General features: G+C 43.8%; 1 protein-coding gene across 1 annotated transcript in view; it reads left to right on the forward strand.

Annotated features, from left to right (window-relative positions):
- The window catches only part of APOO (apolipoprotein O), a 34,717-nt gene that overhangs the window by 610 nt on the left and 13,040 nt on the right, over positions 1-21,067 (forward strand). The window contains exons 2-4 of the mRNA XM_066620573.1: positions 6,535-6,645; positions 6,902-7,021; positions 16,026-16,080. Of these exons, the coding sequence (XP_066476670.1) occupies positions 6,535-6,645; positions 6,902-7,021; positions 16,026-16,080 (286 nt within the window). The remainder of the gene's footprint in view (positions 1-6,534; positions 6,646-6,901; positions 7,022-16,025; positions 16,081-21,067) is intronic.

The following is a 21,067-nucleotide window of genomic DNA, read 5'->3' on the forward strand; positions in this document are numbered from 1 at the left end:
CACTGTGAGACACAGGAGGCTGCACTAGGTGGGCCTGTGGCCTGGTCTTCTTATGTTAACATAAGTCTTCTTATGTTATGGATAGCAATGTAGGTCGTGGTAGTGAGGAGGCAGGCCTCAGAGGTGTGGCCACCACTCGCCTATAATGAAGCGATCAATGTGACTGTGTGGGGCACCTGCCTCTCATCTGTCCGCATACACATCTCACATTCACGGGGTGACCAGATGTCAGGTCTGCCAAAGAGGACCCAAAGTGTAGGACATCCAAGGAAAATGCAGGACATGACAAAATAAAAGCTAAAAAACATATTGTTTTTATAGTATATTGGTTTCTTGTGGTTAATTTAAACACTATATATCACTAAATTTAAAACTATATCACATTTAACTTATTAATTGCAAGAAGGCTAAGCACTGCCTGTAGAGGCCCATTCACAGAGGGAGGGAAAATGTTAACAGCCCAATCCTTTCCACACTTTCCTGGAGTAAGCCCCATTGACTCTAATGGGACTTACTTCTGAGTAGACCTGCATAGGATTGTGCTCCAAGTTCTTTTCCAGGACATGAGGCTAAAAAAGAGGATATGTCCAGGAAAAAGAGGACTACTGGTCACTCTGCCACACACAACTTGGTTCTTCTGAGCATGTTTTATTCAGCCCTCAGTTCTATTTACCTCAGTGGGCTTTCTTTCTAATAAAGCCTTTTTTTTTAAAGAATTACAACATAATTAAGAACATTCAGTGCCCAATCTGGTGCACCTTTACTCAGAAGTAAGTCCCATTATGGTAAATAGGGCTTACTCCCAGGTAAGTATGGCTAGGATGAAGCCTCAGTTTACCAACATTCAAGATACTAACATTCCTGACCATGTGTGTCCATAAATAGTGTTAATGCACATTCCCAGACATTCCTCATCTTATTCCAGCCAGTCCCTGCTAGGTCACTTTTCAAGGTAAGACTACACAATATTTACTGTGCTTCTCAAGGTTTTTCCTCCACTGTACTACTTCACATGGTCCACCTATTTGATGTACCACTGGAAGTAACTGACAATAACACCATCACCAGAGTTTTCTGGGTTGGCAGGCCAGGTGTGGACAAACACCAGTAAGAGGCTCAATGTGGATGGGAGGGCTTTTTCAAGCACTGAAAAGCGTGATTTGGAGCTCTGCCTACTAAGCCTAGTCTCCTACTGCTGTTTGTTGCATCATGTTTCTGATCTCGATGCTGGGCAGCAGGTGCCCAGAGGTCCTGCAAGTCCACTACCAATAATAGTGGTGTTGGACGAGAACAAAACTTGCAAACAGACCTCTAGAACCGAGCCTGCTCTTAAGTAGGGAAGCTTCTGTAGGTATGTGAAATTGGCTCAAAGTTCACAAAACCTGCATGCTTCACTGGAGGTTTGGTTATGTTACATATCATAATTGAGATTGTTGCAGACCAGTTACAGGAATGGCTTTCTCTTAATACATAAGTAGAGGAGTGTCAGATGTTGATTTATTTTTTTTCTAAATAAACCTGCACTCTATCTCACGCTGATGGAAACATTTGGTAGTCCTCTGTTGGTGTTACACCTTATGCTTTTCTGCAGAGGGAGCCATAGGATAAAGCAATGAAAAACAGAAAAGTGCTGTGTAAAAGGAATTACTGGCCTGAAAGGGATTCCTTGGCCTGATTTTCTACTAAGCAGTATTTAGTAATCTACTAATCTAAACCTTGGTCTGGTTTTCTAATAAGCAGTATTTAGAATCTACTAATTCAGATTCCTAACCATTTAGTTTATGCAAGAAAACACATTAGCTTATGAGTACTGGATCAAGAACTAGATAAGGAGTCCTGGTTTCAGTTTCCACATTGAATGTTAATTCACTAAATAGACTTGGGCACATTAATAATACATTTCGTGTTTGAAAATTAGGGGATATTAAGTTACTTCATAACACCTATTTTAAAAGTATGCAGTAAAGCACTATGTCCTCAAAATACAACGGAGTGAAACTTAAATCTTTTGGCCCATTTTCAAGATTGAGACTTGCGTTTGGAGACTTGTATGAAGTATAGCCCGGCATTTTTAACTGTTAAAAATGTTTTGAATGCATTCAAAATTGTTTGCAATCCTGGGGGAAGGATCTGGTTTTTGAGCACATTCCGGTTTCATGTGTAACTGTTTACTGTTGTTAGTATCGCTATTAATGATTCAATGCATCTGGTATGCTAGTGCAACATAAGCCAGAAAATCAGTTCCATCTCAAGGAGCTAATCTGCAATTTAGGATAACTTGTATCCTGCTTTTTATCTGTACAAGTTTATAAAACTGGATAGTTTAAGAACTTAATGAAGAAATGCTGAATGAGCACTGACTGCACAAATGTAAGAAACAGATGATAGTATGGCATCCTGGTAGCTACGTCCATCCACTTAACTGTTTGTTACATTTTTTGCATTCATACAGCTTTTTCTCCTACTAGGGTTTTGTTTAGTTCAAGGTGTGAAGTGGCAGTCATCTATTTTCATATCAGGTCCATATTTTAGATCACTTTCCCTGTTGCCCATTTTACTCTGAAAGGGCATTATTTTGGCAGGCAGAAAAACTGCATAGAATTTGTCTAAATCCCTTATTGCAGTGGTTCTCAAACTTTTAGCACTGCAACCCACGTTTTGGAATGAGAATGTGTCAGAACCCACCGGAAGTGATGTCATGACTGTAAGTGACATCATCAAACAGTTTTTGATGTTTTATGATAAAAGTTTTTAGCAATCCTGGGCTGCAATCCTACCCACACTTACCCAGGAGTAAGTCCCATTGACTATCATTGTTAAAAGAATATACATAGCAACCTGTTTAAAGTACAAATCTGTAACATTTCCCCAAATGCAGTCATATACCATGGTAGCATCAAGTCTAATATATTAAAAATAAAATACTGAAATGAATGGGGACCCACCTGAAATTGGCTCGCAACCCACCTAGTGGGTCCCAACCCACAGTTTTAGAAACACTGACTTATTTGGTATTGTATGACTGTAGTTGGCTGTTTTTCAGCACTCCATTATGTTCTGGATTTTCAGCTTCAGTGAAATTATTTCCACTAATATAAGTGTAAGAGATTGGCAGTTTGAAATAACATAAATCAATTGTGAAAGTATATAGAGACTCAGAGGTGCTCTCTTTTTTTGCTCCTTTTGGTATCCACTTTTCTTGTCCTAAGGGTATGCATTCCTAATGGAGAGTCTCTCTCTTTGACTTGCATGTACATTGTCAGTGGAATGTAATATAAATTCACCTCTGGAGCACAAAGCACCGCTCATGCTGGGGAGGGCATTCCCCATGCGCAGCAGTCTCCAGTTCGGGGACTGCTGATCTAGATACATTCTGCAGACTGCTCACTATCCTCAGGCAAGCTACTCTCCCTCAGTTCCTCATGCCTCACAAGACTGTTGCCAGGCCTGGCTCATCCATGAAGCAAATGGTACAGCTCATATCGAGTGGTGTGGGAGGGGCAGACCTGGGACTAAGAATAACCACATGAGAAAGGAGTGAAGGGGGTGGAGAATGGGTTGCTGTTCACCATGTGGTTTTTCTCAGGCGTGATCAGTGGCAATCTGCTTCACTCATCTCCTCTTTCCTTGATCATACCTCTAAAACAGCAGTTGACAAACTTGCGACTGCTGTCCGATGAAAATGTGGTCCCTGTTTGGAGCAGAGCTTACTATTACCCCTCCATTCTGCATGTATTTCCAGTAGATCTGGGCACCAATATACTCTGAGCAGTCGTGCCTGTTGCACGAGTCACAGGAGGCCATGCAACAGGATGTTTGGGCAGATGCAACTGCCCAGAGTGTCCCAGTGCCCAGATCTACTGAAAATACACGTGGCACAAAGGCAGAACGGTAAGCTCTGCTCGTGGAGCAGATGGCTTTCTCCAAACTCTGGATCTGACCCCCGGGGGTTTGGAAAGCCCTGCTCTAAAGGGACTGTGGGGGAAAAAAGGAATAACAATGGGAAAGCGGTCAGTCTCCTTGCAATCCCTTTAAACAGAAATTTCAGGATATGCTAGGAGTTCCCAGCATGACCAGTGCTTCCTGTTTTGTCCAAAAGGCAAGGTACATGGCTGTTGTTGGGGTGTTGTTGGGATTTGTGTGTGTGTGTGTATTTTGTGTGCGTGCATGCGTGCGTGCGTGCGTGTGTGTGTGTGTGTGTGTATACACACATACATACACATACACACACAGGTCCAGCCTTTTTATACACAGATTTTTTATACACGGATTTGACTCAACATGAATGGCCACTGCAAATGAGAAGGAATGTGCTGATCCCTGGAGAAGGGGAAAAATAAGCTGCTCAAAACAATAAAGGGAACACTTAAACACATCCGAGATCTGAATGAACGAAATATTCCTATTAAATGCTTTGTTCCTGACATAGTTGAATGTGGTGACAACAAAATCACACAACAATCATCAAGGGAAATCACATTTATCAACCCATGGAGGTCTGGGTTTGGTGTCATACTCAAAATTGAAGTGGAAAAACACACTACAGGCTGATCCAACTTCGATGTAATGTCCATACAGCAAGTCAAAATGAGGCTCAGTAGTGTGTGTGGCCTCCACGTGCCTGTATGACCTCCCTACAATGCCTGGGCATGCTCCTGATGAGGTGGCGGATAGTCTCCTGAGGGATCGCCTCCCAGACCTGGACTAAAGCATCCGCCAACTCCTGGACAGTCTGTGCTGCAACATGGCGCTGGTGGATGGAGCGAGACATGATGTCCCAGATGTGCTCAATTGGATTCAGGTCTGGGGAATGGGCGGGCCAGTCCATAGCATCAATGCCTTCATCTTGCAGGAACTGCTGACACACTCCAGCCACATGAGGTCTAGCATTGTCTTGCATTAGGAGGAACCCAGGGCCAACCGCGCCAGCATATGGTCTCACAAGGGGTCTGAGGATCTCATCTCAGTACCTAATGGCAGTCAGGCTACCTCTGGTGAGCACATGGAGGGCTGTGCGGCCCCCCAAAGAAATGCCACCCCACACCATTACTGACCCACTGCCAAACCGGTCATGCTGGAGGATGTTGCAGGCAGCAGAACGTTCTCCCTGGCGTCTCCAGACTCTGTCACGTCTGTCACATGTGCTCATTGTGAACCTGTGAAGAGCACAGGACGCCAGTGGCGAGGTTGCCAATCTTGGTGTTCTCTGGCAAATGCCAAACGTCCTGCACGGTGTCGGGCTATCAGCACAACCCCCACCTGTGGACGTCAGGCCCTCATACCACCCTCATGGAGTCTGTTTCTGACCGTTTGAGCAGGCACATGCACATTTGTGGCCTGCTGGAGGTCATTTTGCAGGGCTCTGGCAGTGCTCCTCCTGTTCCTCCTGGCACAAAGGCAGAGGTAGCGGTTCTGATGCTGGGTTGTTGCCCTCCTACGACCTCCTCCACGTCTCCTGGTGTACTGGCCTGTCTCCTGATAGCGCCTCCATGCTCTGGACACCACACTGACAGACACAGCAAACCTTCTTGCCACAGCTCGCATTGATGTGCCACCCTGGATGAGCTGCACTACCTGAGCCACTTGTGTGGGTTGCAGACTCCGCCTCATGCTACCACTAGAGTGACAGCACCGCCAGCATTCAAAGGTCACCCAAACATCAGCCAGAAAGCATAGGGACTGCGAAGTGGTCTGTGGTCACCACCTGCAGAACCACTCCTTTATTGGGGGTGTCTTGTTACTTGCCTATGTTTTCCACCTGTTGTCTACTCCATTTGTGCAACAGCATGTGAACTTGATTGTCAATCGGTGTGGCTTCCTAGGTGGACAGTTTGATTTCACAGAAGTGTGATTGACTTGGAGTGACATTGTGTTGTTTAAGTGTTCCCTTTATTGTTTTGAGCAGTGTACATCCCTTTAAAATCAGTTTAAAAAACTGAACATTCCTTTAACAATAGCCTCCTTAATGGGGGGGGGGGCAGCTGGCTGACAATCCATCAATTCTTCTCTCTCCAGGCGACCCCTCCCTTCCCCCTGAAAGAAAGGTACATAAAACATAAGAACAGCCCCACTGGATTAGGCCACAGGCCCATCTAGTCCAGCTTCCTGTATCTCACAGCGGCCCACCAAATGCCCCAGGGAGCACACCACTTAATTAGGTATGTGGGATAAACCCATGGAGGGTTTAGGTAGGGATTAGGTAATCCTAATTAGGTAGGGATAAAGGTAATCCCTTTGCATTGGTGAAGGGGGGGGGGTCAGAGTGAAACATTTCTAAGCACCTTGAGAGAGACTGATTGTTGAATTGTCTTCTTAAAGACTCTTGTCTTACATCACAAAGATCAGCAAGGCTGTTTTTAAATCACAGGAGCAAAGAAACTTTGTTATTTAAATTGATTTGCTATAGTTCAGTTTTTTTGCCATCCATGTGAGTGCTTGGAACTGAAGCAGGCACACGAATAATTAGTCTCAACCTGTGTGTGCGTATAAAATCATTATTATAATAAATAAAATTTATTTTTTTATTATGTTTAGGTAGTGCAGTTGATGGCTGCTCCTGCTAGCTTGAGTTTCCTTGCTGTCCAGGTGTGTGCTGCTGCTCCTGAAAATGAAACTTCCAAAAAGAACTTACTGAAAGTTGATGAGGTAAGAGTGTGCTCTCTGGAAACTGTTATCATAGATTCGCCATCACCCAGTTTCAATGTGCAGTTTAATAATTAGAAGGTTTCTCTTCTTGGTGTGTAATTATTCTGTTTACACAAACCTGACTTGCAATAGTGCCATTCTACTTATAGATTTATTTTTTTTATAGAAGGACTTGTTATGGGATGAGAATTGCACAAATGGCTTTGTTGAAAAACAAGATTTATCCATGTAGGTAACTCTGTATTTGCTTCTGCAGCTGTCACTTTATACCAGTCCATCATCAAAATCAAAGTATGTGGAAGATTCACAAACACAGTTGGAAGAAGGTATCTGTCATTTGCGACATTTTTTGAAGCCATACACGGTCTGGTTTCAGGTATGGTAGTTTTTTGTACTATCGAGCCACCGAGAGCGCCAGTAGTATTCATGAAAGTATCAAGAACACATTTCAGCAATTCTTACCTGTAAATCCAGAACTGCTCTTGTGTGTACATATTCTCTCCAACTTACAGTTCTCTGACTTATGGATCACTGCTTTGACACTTTCACACAGATTCAGTGCATCTTTTGCTGGTGCTTCGGCACAGGCACAATAGTGCTGGACTGGCAAAAACCAGCTGTTCTGATCCACATCTGTTTCAAATAATGTATGAAATGAAATCTCAAAATAGGTAGGGGACTGAGGGCCCTATCCTATGGTCTGCACCGTGCCTCCACGGCATGGTCCACAGTCGCACACATGCCATAAGGCACGTTTGCGGGGCTTACCACCGGGCTCCTGCCGGAGGTGGCTCAGCTCCGGCCAGCGCTGAGCCACCGCCCGGTGGGCGCCTGTGTTTTGCAGCTCGGCGGTGCTTGCCGTCGTCCCCACCCTCCTCCCAGGCCCAGTCTGCCCACTGGCCATGCCTCCTCTGTCCAGTTCTACCCCTCCCATTGTTTTCAATGGACTTAGGCATGCCCAATTCTGAATAGGCTGATAGTCTTGTCTTTATATGTTACAACATGCCTAAATCAGGACACATTTTATATGTTTGTAGTTTTTATGAATATATTTGATGTTTCTGGACTCTTACAAACTAGTGACATTGGATGTGGTCTTTTGATGATCAATGATACTTTTGCTGCATCCTGATACATTGTATCGGAGTATGAGAACAGGTAGAAAGTTTACCAGGTAAGTCACATAGATATTAGTGATTGGCAAGAATAATCCAAATGTCCCTTCCCATGTTACCTCACTAGGCACTGCTGCAACATATCTCTGTCATGTGACATTTTGGTAATGTTAAAGATCTGTGGTAACATGGGAGCAAAGGTTAATGAAACTATTGCTGATAAAATGCTTACATCTATTCTAACTTGCATTCCACTTTGGGAGTAGTCTGTGATGCCCTGGGGCATCTGCTTGCCCTATTTTGAGGAATACTTCCCAGTTTATTCAGCCTGAGGATGTGGCTAGGTTATTTGGAAGTGTGAGATGAATCATATCCATGCTAGGCCCTTGTCCTTCCTGGCTGCTTAAGACAACTGGGGGCTGGCTGTTTTAGTGACAGAGGTAGTAACTTTCCATTTGTACTTAAGGAGGCTATTGTAAAACATCTACTGAAAAAGCTCTCTTTGGACCCTATCACTCTAGATAATTATCAACCATTTTCAAATCTGCCATTATTGGGCGAGGTGGTCAAATGGGTTGTGACTCAAATCTAGTTTTTATATGATGATGCCACTTTTCTTCATCCTTTCCAGTTTAGCATCAGGCCAGGTTATGGAACTGAAACAGGCTTGATTACCCTATACGTGACATACCAGGAATTGGACAGGGAAGTCCATCCTTGATGGTTATGCTGGACTTTTCTGAGGCTTAATACAATCAGTCATGGCAGTGGTTCTCACACCTTTAGCACCAGGACCCACTTTTTAGAATGAGAATCTTGTCAGGACCCACTGGAAGTGATGTCATGGCTGGAAGTGACATCATCAAGCAGGAAAATTTTTAATGATCCTAGGCTGCAATCCTACCCACACTTACCCAGGAGTAAGTCCCATTTACTATCATTGTTTAAAGATTATACATTGTTGTTGGCATCCTTTAGTCTCGGAAGACTATGGTATCGCGCTCTGAATGGTGGTTCTGGAACAGAGTGTCGTCTGTAGTGCGCGAAGCCTGGGTAAAGTAGATATGGAGGATAGACTGTTATCCAAGCAGCAAATCCCCTCTCTCCACGTCGCTGAAATGGTCCAATGGAAAGGCAGAGGCCAATACGGTTGGTTCCAGCGGCATCGCAGGAGTTGCCAGAACGTGACTTGTGTTCAGCCATGAACTGCCTCAGGGACTCCGGCTCCAGATTTTGCCTCGAGGTTGACTCCTGAAGCCTTTTCCATAACTGGATGTAGCCACAAGGCAGTGGAGGTTTGGGATCAGAGTTTTCCTTCTCTCAGATGAGCTGCCTTCCCAGGCTGACGAGTCCCATCTACCCGGTGGCTGTTTAGTCGCCTCTTACGACAAGTACAGCCAAACTGAGGGCCTATTCTTATCCCCAGCCCCCAGGGGATAAGATTATACATAGTAGCTTATTATACATAGTAGCTTGTTAAAAGTACAGATCTGTAACATTTCCCCAAATGCAATCACATACTGTGGTAGCATCAGGCTTAATATAGTAAAAATAAAATATTGAAATGAATGGGGACCCACCTGAAATTGGCTCACGACCCAGCCAGTGGGTCCTGACCCACAGTTTGAGAAACATTGAGTCTTGGTATTCGTCTAGACTGCCTGGCAGGGTTGGAGTTAAAGAGCACAATTTTACAGTTACTATGATCCTGCCTTTCAGGTAGGCTCTAGAATGTAGTGCTGAGGATCATTGCTTGGCCTGTGTGGTCCTGGAGGGTTCTGTCTTGTCACCTGTGCTACTTAGCTTATATGAAACTGCTGCAGGAGGTTGTTATTGGAATTGGATTTGGCGTGCACTATCATCAAAATACTGATGAGACCCAGGACTTTCCACCTAGCACCAAGAGAATGGGGAGGTTCTGAATCTATATATGACAGATGTGAAGAACTAACCGTGGGCAAATAATCTAAACAAGACAGGGGTGCTGTTAGTCAGTAGGAAAGCTGATGCTGGGTTGACTTGCACTTGAGGGATCCAGTTCACAATCTAGGAGTGCTCCTGGACCCAGCCTTATTCCTAGATGAGCAAGTGGCAGATATACCAGGAGTGCTTTAGCCCAGTTTTTGTTGGTGTACCAGCTGTGGCTTTTCCTAAGGAAAGTATCTGCCCACACTGATCTATGCCTTAGTAATGTACAGAATATATTCCACACTGTGCTTGGGGCTACCCTTAAATACTGTCTAGAAACTTGAGCTGTTCCCAGTAGTGGTGGTTAGTGTATTTTTCGTCACTTACTGGTCAGAGCACATTCTTCTTTGAGGTCTCTCTGCAGTCTCACTGGAGTTCAGCACATGTGCAGAGCCAAACTTCCAGAGCTTTCAGGTTTTTCAAAGGTCAATCTAAAGTCTGTGTTGGAAAACATATGTAGTTTGAGTGTCATTATTCCTGAGGGTTCTGTTCCCAGTGGATGGCAAAAATAGCACTAAAGAAATCAATTTAAAAAATCAAAGTTCCTTTAAACAACCTTGCTGACCTTTGTGATGTTAAGACAGAGTCATTAGGCAGAAAGTCAATCAGTCTCTCTCCAGGCAAGCCAACAATCCCTCCCTTTCACCCAGAGCAAAGTGATCTTTCTTTCACTGAGAAAGAGAATCATTGATGGATTGTCAACTGGCTTCTCTCTCTGTCTCATTAAGGAGACTGTTGTTAAACAACTGTTTTCCTTTAATTTAAAGGTCCTTTCTCATCTGGTTGGGATAGAAAAATCTGTGAATAATTAGGTTATACCTATTATCCCTTGCATGACTGTCTCTCTACAACAGTAAGAAAAGCAGTTTTTTAAAACTGTGATTTTAAAGGGATGCATTTTTCCCCTTCTCCAGGGATCAGCGCATGCCTTCTCATTTGCAGTGGCCATTTTTGTTGAGTCAAATCCATCTATGAAAAATCTGTGTATAAAAAGGCTGGACCTGTAAATGTTTTTAATTAGTATCTAAACTGTATCCACTGGCCAGACTTCTGGTTCTATCATGGAGTGTATTTGGTTTTGTCTCAGCTTATGGACAAGCTGTTTGTACCCATAACTACAGTGGAACTATGACTACTTGTATTCCAGTTGATATACCTGATGGTCATTACTTCCTGACAGAAAGGTAGTGAACCTATGCTCTGTCCCTCCATGCATCAAATTTTATTGGGACAAAGCGGCCGTGAGGCTGGAGATTACCTTCTTACCCAGTATGGTCTCAACATTCCACAAAGACTTTTCCCTGCCTATTATTTTTCAGAATCTGGCTTCAGAGGGGGAGAGAGTTGTACACACACTGGACATTAGGAAAGCTTGCTTTTTCCATGTTTTCAGGACTAATGGCACAATCCTATACTTGCTCAGTGCCGGTAGTGAGCTCCAGTGCTGTTACTGGGTGTTGTAAATGTACCATAAAGCATATGTAGGGAGCACATAAAGGGAGAGCAAGGTGTACCTGCACTGGGCCAAGTGCTGGGAGGCCAACGCTGGGCGAGTGCCCAGTGGTAAGGCACACCGCTGGGTGGTGGTGCAGGGTTTCTGGGTGGTAGGAGGGGTGTTCCAGGGCAGGGGGAGGAACTACAGCAGGAGTGGGACCAGCAGAGCCCTGTTCTGCTGGATCCTATACTGCATGCCGGGCTGAAAAGCCCGACACAGAGCTCCTCCAGTCTGCACCAGCAAAATAGCTGGCGCAGACTGGAGAAGACCTATTGCAGGGCCTATGCCTTTACCTGGGGAAAGGGAATGAATGTCCCCTTCTCCCAAGGAGACTCTGGCAGTTATTATGGCTCCCATAGGATGTAGTGGTAGTCATTTTGGCGCCACTGCTTCTCTGGGTGCTGTGCAGTTTAGGATTGGGCTGCCCATCATTCTGGACAGAAAACAAGCTAAAAGGATGTTTCTGCTCTGACTCACTGGGTGACTATTGCCTTAGCTTACAAATTAATCAAGAAGGAATCATCTGCCACCTTGAAAGGGCATTTTGCCAGAGCAGTTTCATTCTCCACTGCAAGCCTAATAGGTGTTCTGTTTCTGGAGCTTTGAAGAGCAACAGTGTGGTCTTCTCCCAATCTTTATTGGGAGGAAACATGCCCTGAGCACATGAGCAAGAGCTGGTACCTTGTTCGGGCATTCTGTTCTGCAGAACATCTTCTCCTGTTCAGTCTACATCCAATGGGTTAAGGGGAAAGCTAGCTAGTCTTCTCTAGGGGTGACTACCCAGAGACCATAAAAGAGGATGTATTGCTTATAGTTCTTAAAGTGGTCATCTGTCCAGTCACGTGATCCACCCATGCATTTCCTCTGCAGGTTGGCATCTAATGGTGGCATCTCTTCAGATGTTACAGTTGTAACTTAAAGGCAATCCTCAAAGGAACTGAGGGTTTGGATGTTCTTCCTGCTCTTGAGGTACACTGTGTGCATGGGCTTTCTCCCCACTCACGAACAAGGGCAGAACACTCGTCAAAGTCCTGGAAGCTTCTGAGGTTAACTCTGTGCATGCACAGAACTCCATTTTGTGTGTCTACATGAATGACTATTCAAAAAATTATATTTTTCTTTACTGCAAGTAATAACTAGGGTGTTAGTTATTACTTCTCAACTCCTATGTGGCTTGAGACTTGGTTACCTGAAGGACTGCATTCTTCCACATGTAGGAGATGAGCCTGTTCAAACACTGTGTTCGTCATCTGAGTCTTTGCTCCATGTCCCACTGTCTATTGAGGTGGATCTAGTGAAGATGTAGGACAGGGCCTTTTTTGATGTCAGCTTTCTGGCTGTAGAGTTCCTAACCCCATGGGGCCTTTCTGGTAGCTGCATAGCCTGCTTTTAAATAGGCACTCAAAATGTTTTTGTTTTTGTTTGACTTAAAGGAAAGTGTGCTTTTGCTGTGCTGTAGTTTTATTTTGCTCATGCTGTCTACTTGTTTCTGTTTGTTTTATTGGCTGTGCCATTATGTTTGTTGAAATTGTAAGCCACCTTGGTGACTCCTTTCATTAAAGTAGAAAGGCAGCCTATAACCTTCTTTAAATATTTTCAGTGCTAGAGCAGTTGTAGTGTAAGGAAGAACTCCATTGCAGATTCCTCCTATCTTAACCCAGGCATTCCAGTACACATAGGAAGGGCTTCTGAAGAACAATGGTTTTTGGCTTTATGCTCATTGTTTTGGCCTGTATGGGAGGTTTCTGCTGATGTGTTACATGAACTTATGTTTTAAATGCCTCGGTTGGCATTTACGATTAATTCTAACTAAATTTCCATACCTGTTCTTGATTTTTCAATGCTTTTGTTAAATTACTGAAACATAATATCCAACAGCTAATTTTAAGACATTTCAACTGCTATTAGAAGCTGTAAAAATAGTCACATATCAGATTTTCGTGCTTTTATTGAATTTACAATAATACTTTTAGACTTTGTTCTTTTGTACTAGCTGTGTATATATCAGTTCACAATCTCTCTTGATAAGTCTGTTTTATAGTCCCATGCTGTGAACCAGCTTCCTCTGAAATGGAGTTAATGATTCAGGGGGAGAGGGAGAGAGCATTGCAGAAGTAAAGCAGTATGCTTTTGCAGTTTGTTTTAAATGCAAGGAGGCTTTTTTATATTTTGAAATGTTGAGGATCTGAAGTGACCAAACTTGCAGTACAACCTTACCTTTGCTTCAGAGTGACTCTAGAATAGAGATCACATACTCCTGAGGTGTACTGTTTGGTTCCTTCTCCCCAGTTGCCCTCCCAAAAGCAAAAGAAGCATATTGAGGGAGTATTTTCTGTAAAAATAAGAACTTGCTAGTATGAGAGTGAAGGTTTAGAGCCTTGGTCCATCCACTTACATCAACACCCCTAAAGAGGCCTTTACTTTAGATGCCGTTATGTACCTCATACGTACTTAAATTAGAGAATTGACTTATAGAATAGATCAAGTGTAGGTATAGATGTACATGTAGATCAAGTGATTTTGTTACAAGCAGTAACTAAATAGTGACATTTTGCATAGTCTTTAAATGCTTTGCTAATGTAAGACCCATTTAAATGAAATGGGTTTGTGTTGGTGGAGAGCCTGAGGATAGCATAGTGTTGGATTTCTTGCATTTACTGTATTCCTGCAGGTTATTTTGGTTGCTTTATGTGGCATATTGGAATTATTTACTGGATTTGCATGACTGGAGGCAAACTGTACTATCCTGTGGGAGATGGAGCAGACTTGTTGTCAGTTGCTCAGGATGGTAGCACCTAGACAAATGGATGTAAATTACAATAGAAATTTTGATTAAACTTAGGAAGAACTTTCTGTCAGTAAAAACAGTTTAGTAACAGAACAATGTGCTTCAGAGGCTGTAGACTTTGTCATTGGGATTTCTTTAGGCAGATGCTGGATAGCCATCTGTTGGATAGTTGTGGTCTGCCTGCATTGGCAGGTGGTTGGACTCAATAAACTTATACAGGTATAACCTAATTATCCACAGATTTTTCACCCGCGGTTTTAGCTCAACACGCTGAGAAGAACCCTTTAAATTAAAGAGAAAAAGTCATTTGACAATAACCTCGTTAATGCAAGAGAGGGCAGCCAACTGACAATCCATCAGTCATTCTCTCTCCAGGCACAGACAGCTTCATTCTGAGGCAAGCGACCTCTCCCTTCCCCCTGAGCACATGAAAGAAGGATATAGTAATCACTTTGCATTCTTTCACAGCCCTTAGCTCTGGATGAAGGGAGAGGTTGTTGGCTCAAAGTGAAGTCTTTCTAAATGCCTGGAGAGAGACTGATTGATGGATTATTTGCTTAATGACTCTGTCTTGCATCATGAAGGTCAGCAAGGCCAAGCAAAGGGACATTGTTTTTTAAATAGGATTTACTTTAATGCAATTTTTGCCATGCATGTGAGTTCTGGAAACGGAACCCTCACGAATTTTGAGACTCAACCTGTAGGCTGGAATGGGCAAATCCAGTGTAGCTTGACTTGAGGCAAGTCACAAGTCTCTGCCCCGTGATAGTCAAGTCAAAAACAAGTCCTAATGGGGACTTTCCAAGTTGCCCAAAGCATTTTGGCAACTCAAAAAGACTCGAGTCACGAGTCTTGCCCTTATGCTGCTTGCCATATGCTTGCCATATGCTGCTCCACAGGGAAAAAAGGGGCTGCTGCTGTGTGTGTGTGTGTGTGTGTGTGTGTGTGTGTGTGTGTGTGTGTGTGTGTGTGTGTGTGTGTGTGTTGGAGTTCTCTACCACTTCCCTGATGTCCTCATCCCATCTGTAAACCAGGTGGGAGGGGGTGAGATGCACTGCGTGAGAGCGGGGACAGAAGCAGCAAGAGGGAGGAGGGTCATGTGCAACAACTGGGAGGCTTACCAGTACAACCTGATCTTTTGTAGCTCCTCTCAGAAATAGTCCCATTTGCAGCAGTCATTCAGTGAGGCTTCCTCTTCCCAAGTAATGATGGAGTTCACAGGAGCCATGTGTTTTGAAAGCATGATTGCTACAACTGCCTCTCCCCCTGGCCTTCCTGCCCCCTTTCTCCTCCTGCCTGGTTCTCTAGCCAATTTGAAGGCAAGAACCCCCTTGGGCTCCTCCTTCTGCCCTGCCTCATGCAAAGAAAAAAATCATGCAAAGAAAAAACCACCCATCTCTTGTCCAATGACCATCAGTTCCTTCAGAGACGGAAAAGAGAGCCCTCTCCTGACTCCCTTCCCCACCTCCTGCTCATTGCTAAAGCAAAATATTAACCATTTCCTGCCTCCTGGCTGGAACTTCCCCGCTGCTTGTCCAGTCTGAATGATGGCTGCACGAGGTCTTTCACATCACAAAAAACACACTTGAGTCTGCACATGTGGGGACTCAGTGCTGAGTCAGTGGCCTCAGACTTGAGTCAATGTCAGAGTCATCAGCACAGACGACTGGAGTGTAAATGAGTCAGCAAAAAACGCATGTTTTTGTGACTCAGATTCACCTGATCCAAGTTCCCATCCTTCCTTATACAGTAGGTACCTTCCAACTCTGTGGTTCTAAGCCTAGAATCAGGAAGCAGATTGACCATTGCAGTCTTGGCCCTACTGTGTCACAAGCAGAGACTATCACAAGGTGGAGGCCAGGGCACAGGTAGCAGTGTTGTACATAGACAGTAGAAATTTCATATATACATTTCTGTAAGAATTTTAACTTTAAATTGTTTTCCAATAACTTAAATACCGTCAGGAGAGTACAACATAGTCACTTCATTAACTATTCCCCTTCCATCTCTCTAGGGTTTTTATGGCAAAACCATGCCAAAGGCAGAAAAAGCTGCAGAATATGGTAGAGGTAAGATCAGTTGATAGTTCTTATAACTGGAACTAGATAGACATTAGACTACAAGGTTATAATACAATGTTGTATGTTGTGTAAGATTGCCATTAAATGTTGCTTTGTCTTCTTATCCATCATTTATAAATCATCATTTTGTAATTATGAACCTAGTCACACGTCGTGTTTCAAATAACACTGAGATTAGGAGTAAAAAGATACTGCAAAAGGCATTTGTGATTATTGGATACTGTCTGGTCATAGGTATTCAGAAGTGCCAGAAGATTGGAGGATAGCAAATGTCACGCCTATTTTTAAAAAGGGAAAGAGGGGGGACCCGGGAAACTATAGGCCGGTCAGCCTAACATCCATACCGGGTAAGATGGTGGAATGTCTCATCAAAGATAGGATCTCAAAACACATAGACGAACAGGCCTTGCTGAGGGAGAGTCAGCATGGCTTCTGTAAGGGTAAGTCTTGCCTCACAAACCTTATAGAATTCTTTGAAAAGGTCAACAGGCATGTGGATGCGGGAGAACCTGTGGACATTATATATCTGGACTTTCAGAAGGCGTTTGACACGGTCCCTCACCAAAGGCTACTGAAAAAACTCCACAGTCAGGGAATTAGAGGACAGGTCCTCTCGTGGATTGAGAACTGGTTGGAGGCCAGGAAGCAGAGAGTGGGTGTCAATGGGCAATTTTCACAATGGAGAGAGGTGAAAAGCGGTGTGCCCCAAGGATCTGTCCTGGGACCGGTGCTTTTCAACCTCTTCATAAATGACCTGGAGACAGGGTTGAGCAGTGAAGTGGCTAAGTTTGCAGACGACACCAAACTTTTCCGAGTGGTAAAGACCAGAAGTGATTGTGAGGAGCTCCAGAAGGATGTCTCCAGACTGGCAGAATGGGCAGCAAAATGGCAGATGCGCTTCAATGTCAGTAAGTGTAAAGTCATGCACATTGGGGCAAAAAATCAAAACTTTAGATATAGGCTGATGGGTTCTGAGCTGTCTGTGACAGATCAGGAGAGAGATCTTGGGGTGGTGGTGGACAGGTCGATGAAAGTGTCGACCCAATGTGCGGTGGCAGTGAAGAAGGCCAATTCTATGCTTGGGATCATTAGGAAGGGTATTGAGAACAAAACGGTTAGTATTATAATGCCGTTGTACAAATCGATGGTAAGGCCACACCTGGAGTATTATGTCCAGTTCTGGTCGCCGCATCTCAAAAAAGACATAGTGGAAATGGAAAAGGTGCAAAAGAGAGCGACTAAGATGATTACGGGGCTGGGGCACCTTCCTTATGAGGAAAGGCTACGGCGTTTGGGCCTCTTCAGCCTAGAAAAGAGACGCTTGAGGGGGGACATGATTGAGACATACAAAATCATGCAGGGGATGGACAGAGTGGATAGGGAGATGCTCTTTACACTCTCACATAATACCAGAACCAGGGGACATCCACTAAAATTGAGTGTTGGGCGGGTTAGGACAGATAAAAGAAAATATTTCTTTACTCAGCGCGTGGTCGGTCTGTGGAACTCCTTGCCACAGGATGTGGTGCTGGCGTCTAGCCTAGACGCCTTTAAAAGGGGATTGGACGAGTTTCTGGAGGAAAAATCCATTATGGGGTACAAGCCATGATGTGTATGCGCAACCTCCTGATTTTAGGAATGGGTTAAGTCAGAATGCCAGATGTAGGGGAGAGCACCAGGATGAGGTCTCTTGTTATCTGGTGTGCTCCCTGGGGCATTTGGTGGGCCGCTGTGAGATACAGGAAGCTGGACTAGATGGGCCTATGGCCTGATCCAGTGGGGCTGTTCTTATGTTCTTATTCAAAGTAGAACAAGACTGGACACTCTGTGTCATTGTTCACATAAAGTTTAGCATTGAGCTGAGAAGTTTTTAACTCTCCTAGAGCAGAGGTTCTCAAACTTTGAGGGAGCTTTACTTCCTCAGTAAGTTCTTGCAGGGGAGGGGCTAGGGCAGCGACGCGATTCCCAGGATCGCATCGCTAAAGGGGCAAAGGGGGGTGCTTTGCACTCAAGTTATGTGGGCAGGGCTGCAGCAGGCTGCAGGAGGTGCAGGGAATCCTGTGCAGCCCTGCACAGCACTCCCCGAGGCTTGGAACGTTCGCTAAAAGCAGGCGCAAAGCACCTCCTGCAAAACAGAAGTGCTTTGCACCTGCTTTTAGCCTCCCCGCACCTCCTGCAGCCCTGCCTTCTTGGAGTAAGTGCAAAGCACCCCCCCCTTACCCCCCTTAGTGACATGATCCTGGGGATCACGTCGCTGCTTCCCTTCCCCCACCCCTTAAAAGGATGGTGGAAGCGTTACACAAACTGGTGGGTCACAACCCACCAGTTTGAGAACCACTGCCCTAGAGCCTAATTCTATGTGTGTCTACTCGGAAGAAAGTCCCATTATAGTCAATGGGACTTACTCGCAGGAAAGTGTAGATAGGATTGAAGCCTTAATGACATTGGAGGTTTTTTGATTATTTCACCAAATTCTCACAGCCCAATCCTAATCAAATTTCCAGAGCTTATGCAGCCCCATGATAAAGGAACAAGCATTCCCCCCCCCCCACTGCAGGATGTATCAGTGCATTCCTTTGGCATGGCTGCATCAGCACTGGAAAGTTAGTTAGGATTGGCCTGCATATATGCAAGACATAGCTTCCTTCTGTTTATGCTGTATGACAATCTGTTTTGACTGTAATGTTTCTTTGGTAGTATGCTATATAATTTTTGAAGATACTCCTGCCATATTTTTTCCTTAGGTCAAAGGTTCCCAAACTGGGGTGTTGGTGCTCCCCAGAAAGGGAATCCCTGTTGCTGCCCCCTTAAGGGTTGGGGTGACAGCAACTGTGGCAATGTGATCTCCACAATCATGCCGTTGCTGGGGACAGAAGGTTTTTTTTCCCTACTTATGTGGGGATCACTGTGGCTCTTTGGAGGGTTCTGCTGTAAATAGCATGAAGGCAAAAAAAGAAGTCCAGTTTTAATCACAGGAGGTCACAGTCTCCCCAGGTTCTCTGGAGAGCCATTGCAACCCTCAGGTAAGTAGAAAAAAACCTTCTGCCCCAGTTGAAAATGTCACTTGGCAAGAACCTGGCTACAGAGAAAAAAAGAATGAGAAGAATTTAAAAACACTTCAATGTTCTATGGGTCTAATGAATTAGAAATTGATATATAGATATACTTTTTTCCTGTGAATGAAAATGTATTTTAAACATAACCAGTAGATCAGTGGTTCTCAAAATGGTGGGTCTTGATATTGGGCAATATTGGTTTCTGGTTTGCAAATGCAACTAGGAGGTGGTTTGCACTCGCTTTTATTTTTTAACATTCCAAGCCTCAGAGAGCTCTGTGGAGGGCTGTTCGGGGCTGCCTGCACCTTCTGCTGCTTGCCCAAGCCCACAGTAAGTAAAAGCATCCCCCCTGCTCCTTTTAGTGACATGATCCTGGGGATTGTGTTGCTGCCGTCACTGCTCCCCCACAAAGACTTACTTGGGGAGTAAGGGCCCAATCCTAGCCAATTTTCCAGCACCAGTGCAGCCACAATGCAACCCTAAGGTAAGGGAACAAATGTTCCCATACCTTGAGGAGGCCTCTGTGACTGCCCCCACCACAGGATGCAGTGCACGCCCCATTGGCACGGCTGCTCCAGCACTGGAAAACTGGATAGGATTGGGTCCTAAATCTCCTAAAAAGTTTGCACACCACTGCAATAGGTGGTTTAAGATACAATACCTAATATGTTATATGATTTTGTAGAAGAACAAAGAAATGTCAATTCAGAACTCCACACTTGTCACACAACTTTCCGTACGTGTTTTCATTTTTATTTCTGTTTTAATTTTAATTCTTATTTCTATCTTTCTGAGTTTGTACTTATTGTTGGTGTTTTAAAATAAAATTATAATTAATAAATAAAAATATTCAAGATTCTAAACGAAGAAGTCAAACAACTGCATTACTGAGAAAGATGGTGATATTGAAAAGAGCTCAGAAGCAGTGGGATCAAAAGCTGTTATTAGAGTTAGATTTGAGAAACTGTATTTGATGCAGTGTCATTTCCTTTAACAGAATCAGAACAAGGGAGCTAAGAAATCTGTTAGAAGCAAAATAAAGTTGTTTATACTTTTTTCTGTAACTATAGAACAAAAACAATTCAGTGAAACTACAAGTCAAAAATCTTGGAATGCACCACAATCATGTGTACTTAACTTGATAGAGCACAAGATGTTAAAAGGACAAATACATACTTATTTAGATAATGTGACTGAGAGGAGGTAACCTAAAAGTTTCTTTTTAAATGTGTGTATTGCATTTATAATGATAATTGCAATACCTTACCATAAAGAGAGGGAAAAAAGCACACATCTCAACACTATCTTGAACATTCTCATGGCAATGATTCACAAACTGGACTTTGAAAGCTATCGCTTGATATTCCATCTTTACTTGTAGTAAGCCTGGTTAGTAGAGTGTTTGTCCATGTTCATACATACTATTCCAGAAAGGTCAGTGTACTTGATTTCCATATTGCTGCATGCTAGCAGAGAGGTCAGTAGTCCTCTTCCAACTTTTCAGTACTTTGGAACATTAAAATACTCTCCTTACTGAAGGTCAGAGACTTGGTTCAAATATCCATATCACTGGATAGTATCCCTTAAGAAATCGGAAGACAAAAACTGGACATTTTAGAATACCGAAGTGACAGATCTGGACTGAAGTCGTTTTTATCCTTGTACTGTATATTTAAGATGCTGCTCATGACTATGATTCTAAAAGTGTTGATTCCATTTGAGACAGCACTCCTTCACTTTCCCTGGGGGTACTGAAAGACCTATGTGCTTTGTGGCAAGACAAAGAAGGAGAGCACCCACACCAGGATGCTGTTCAGATTAGCTCATGAAAACACCATCAGTGACCTGAAACAATTCTGCTTTTTAGCCTAAGTAACTTTTTCCATTGGTTTCAGTATTGTAAGACATTTTGGATGTCT

This window comes from Tiliqua scincoides, chromosome 3, assembly GCF_035046505.1.
Source record: "Tiliqua scincoides isolate rTilSci1 chromosome 3, rTilSci1.hap2, whole genome shotgun sequence".
NCBI classification, from domain to species: domain Eukaryota; kingdom Metazoa; phylum Chordata; class Lepidosauria; order Squamata; family Scincidae; genus Tiliqua; species Tiliqua scincoides.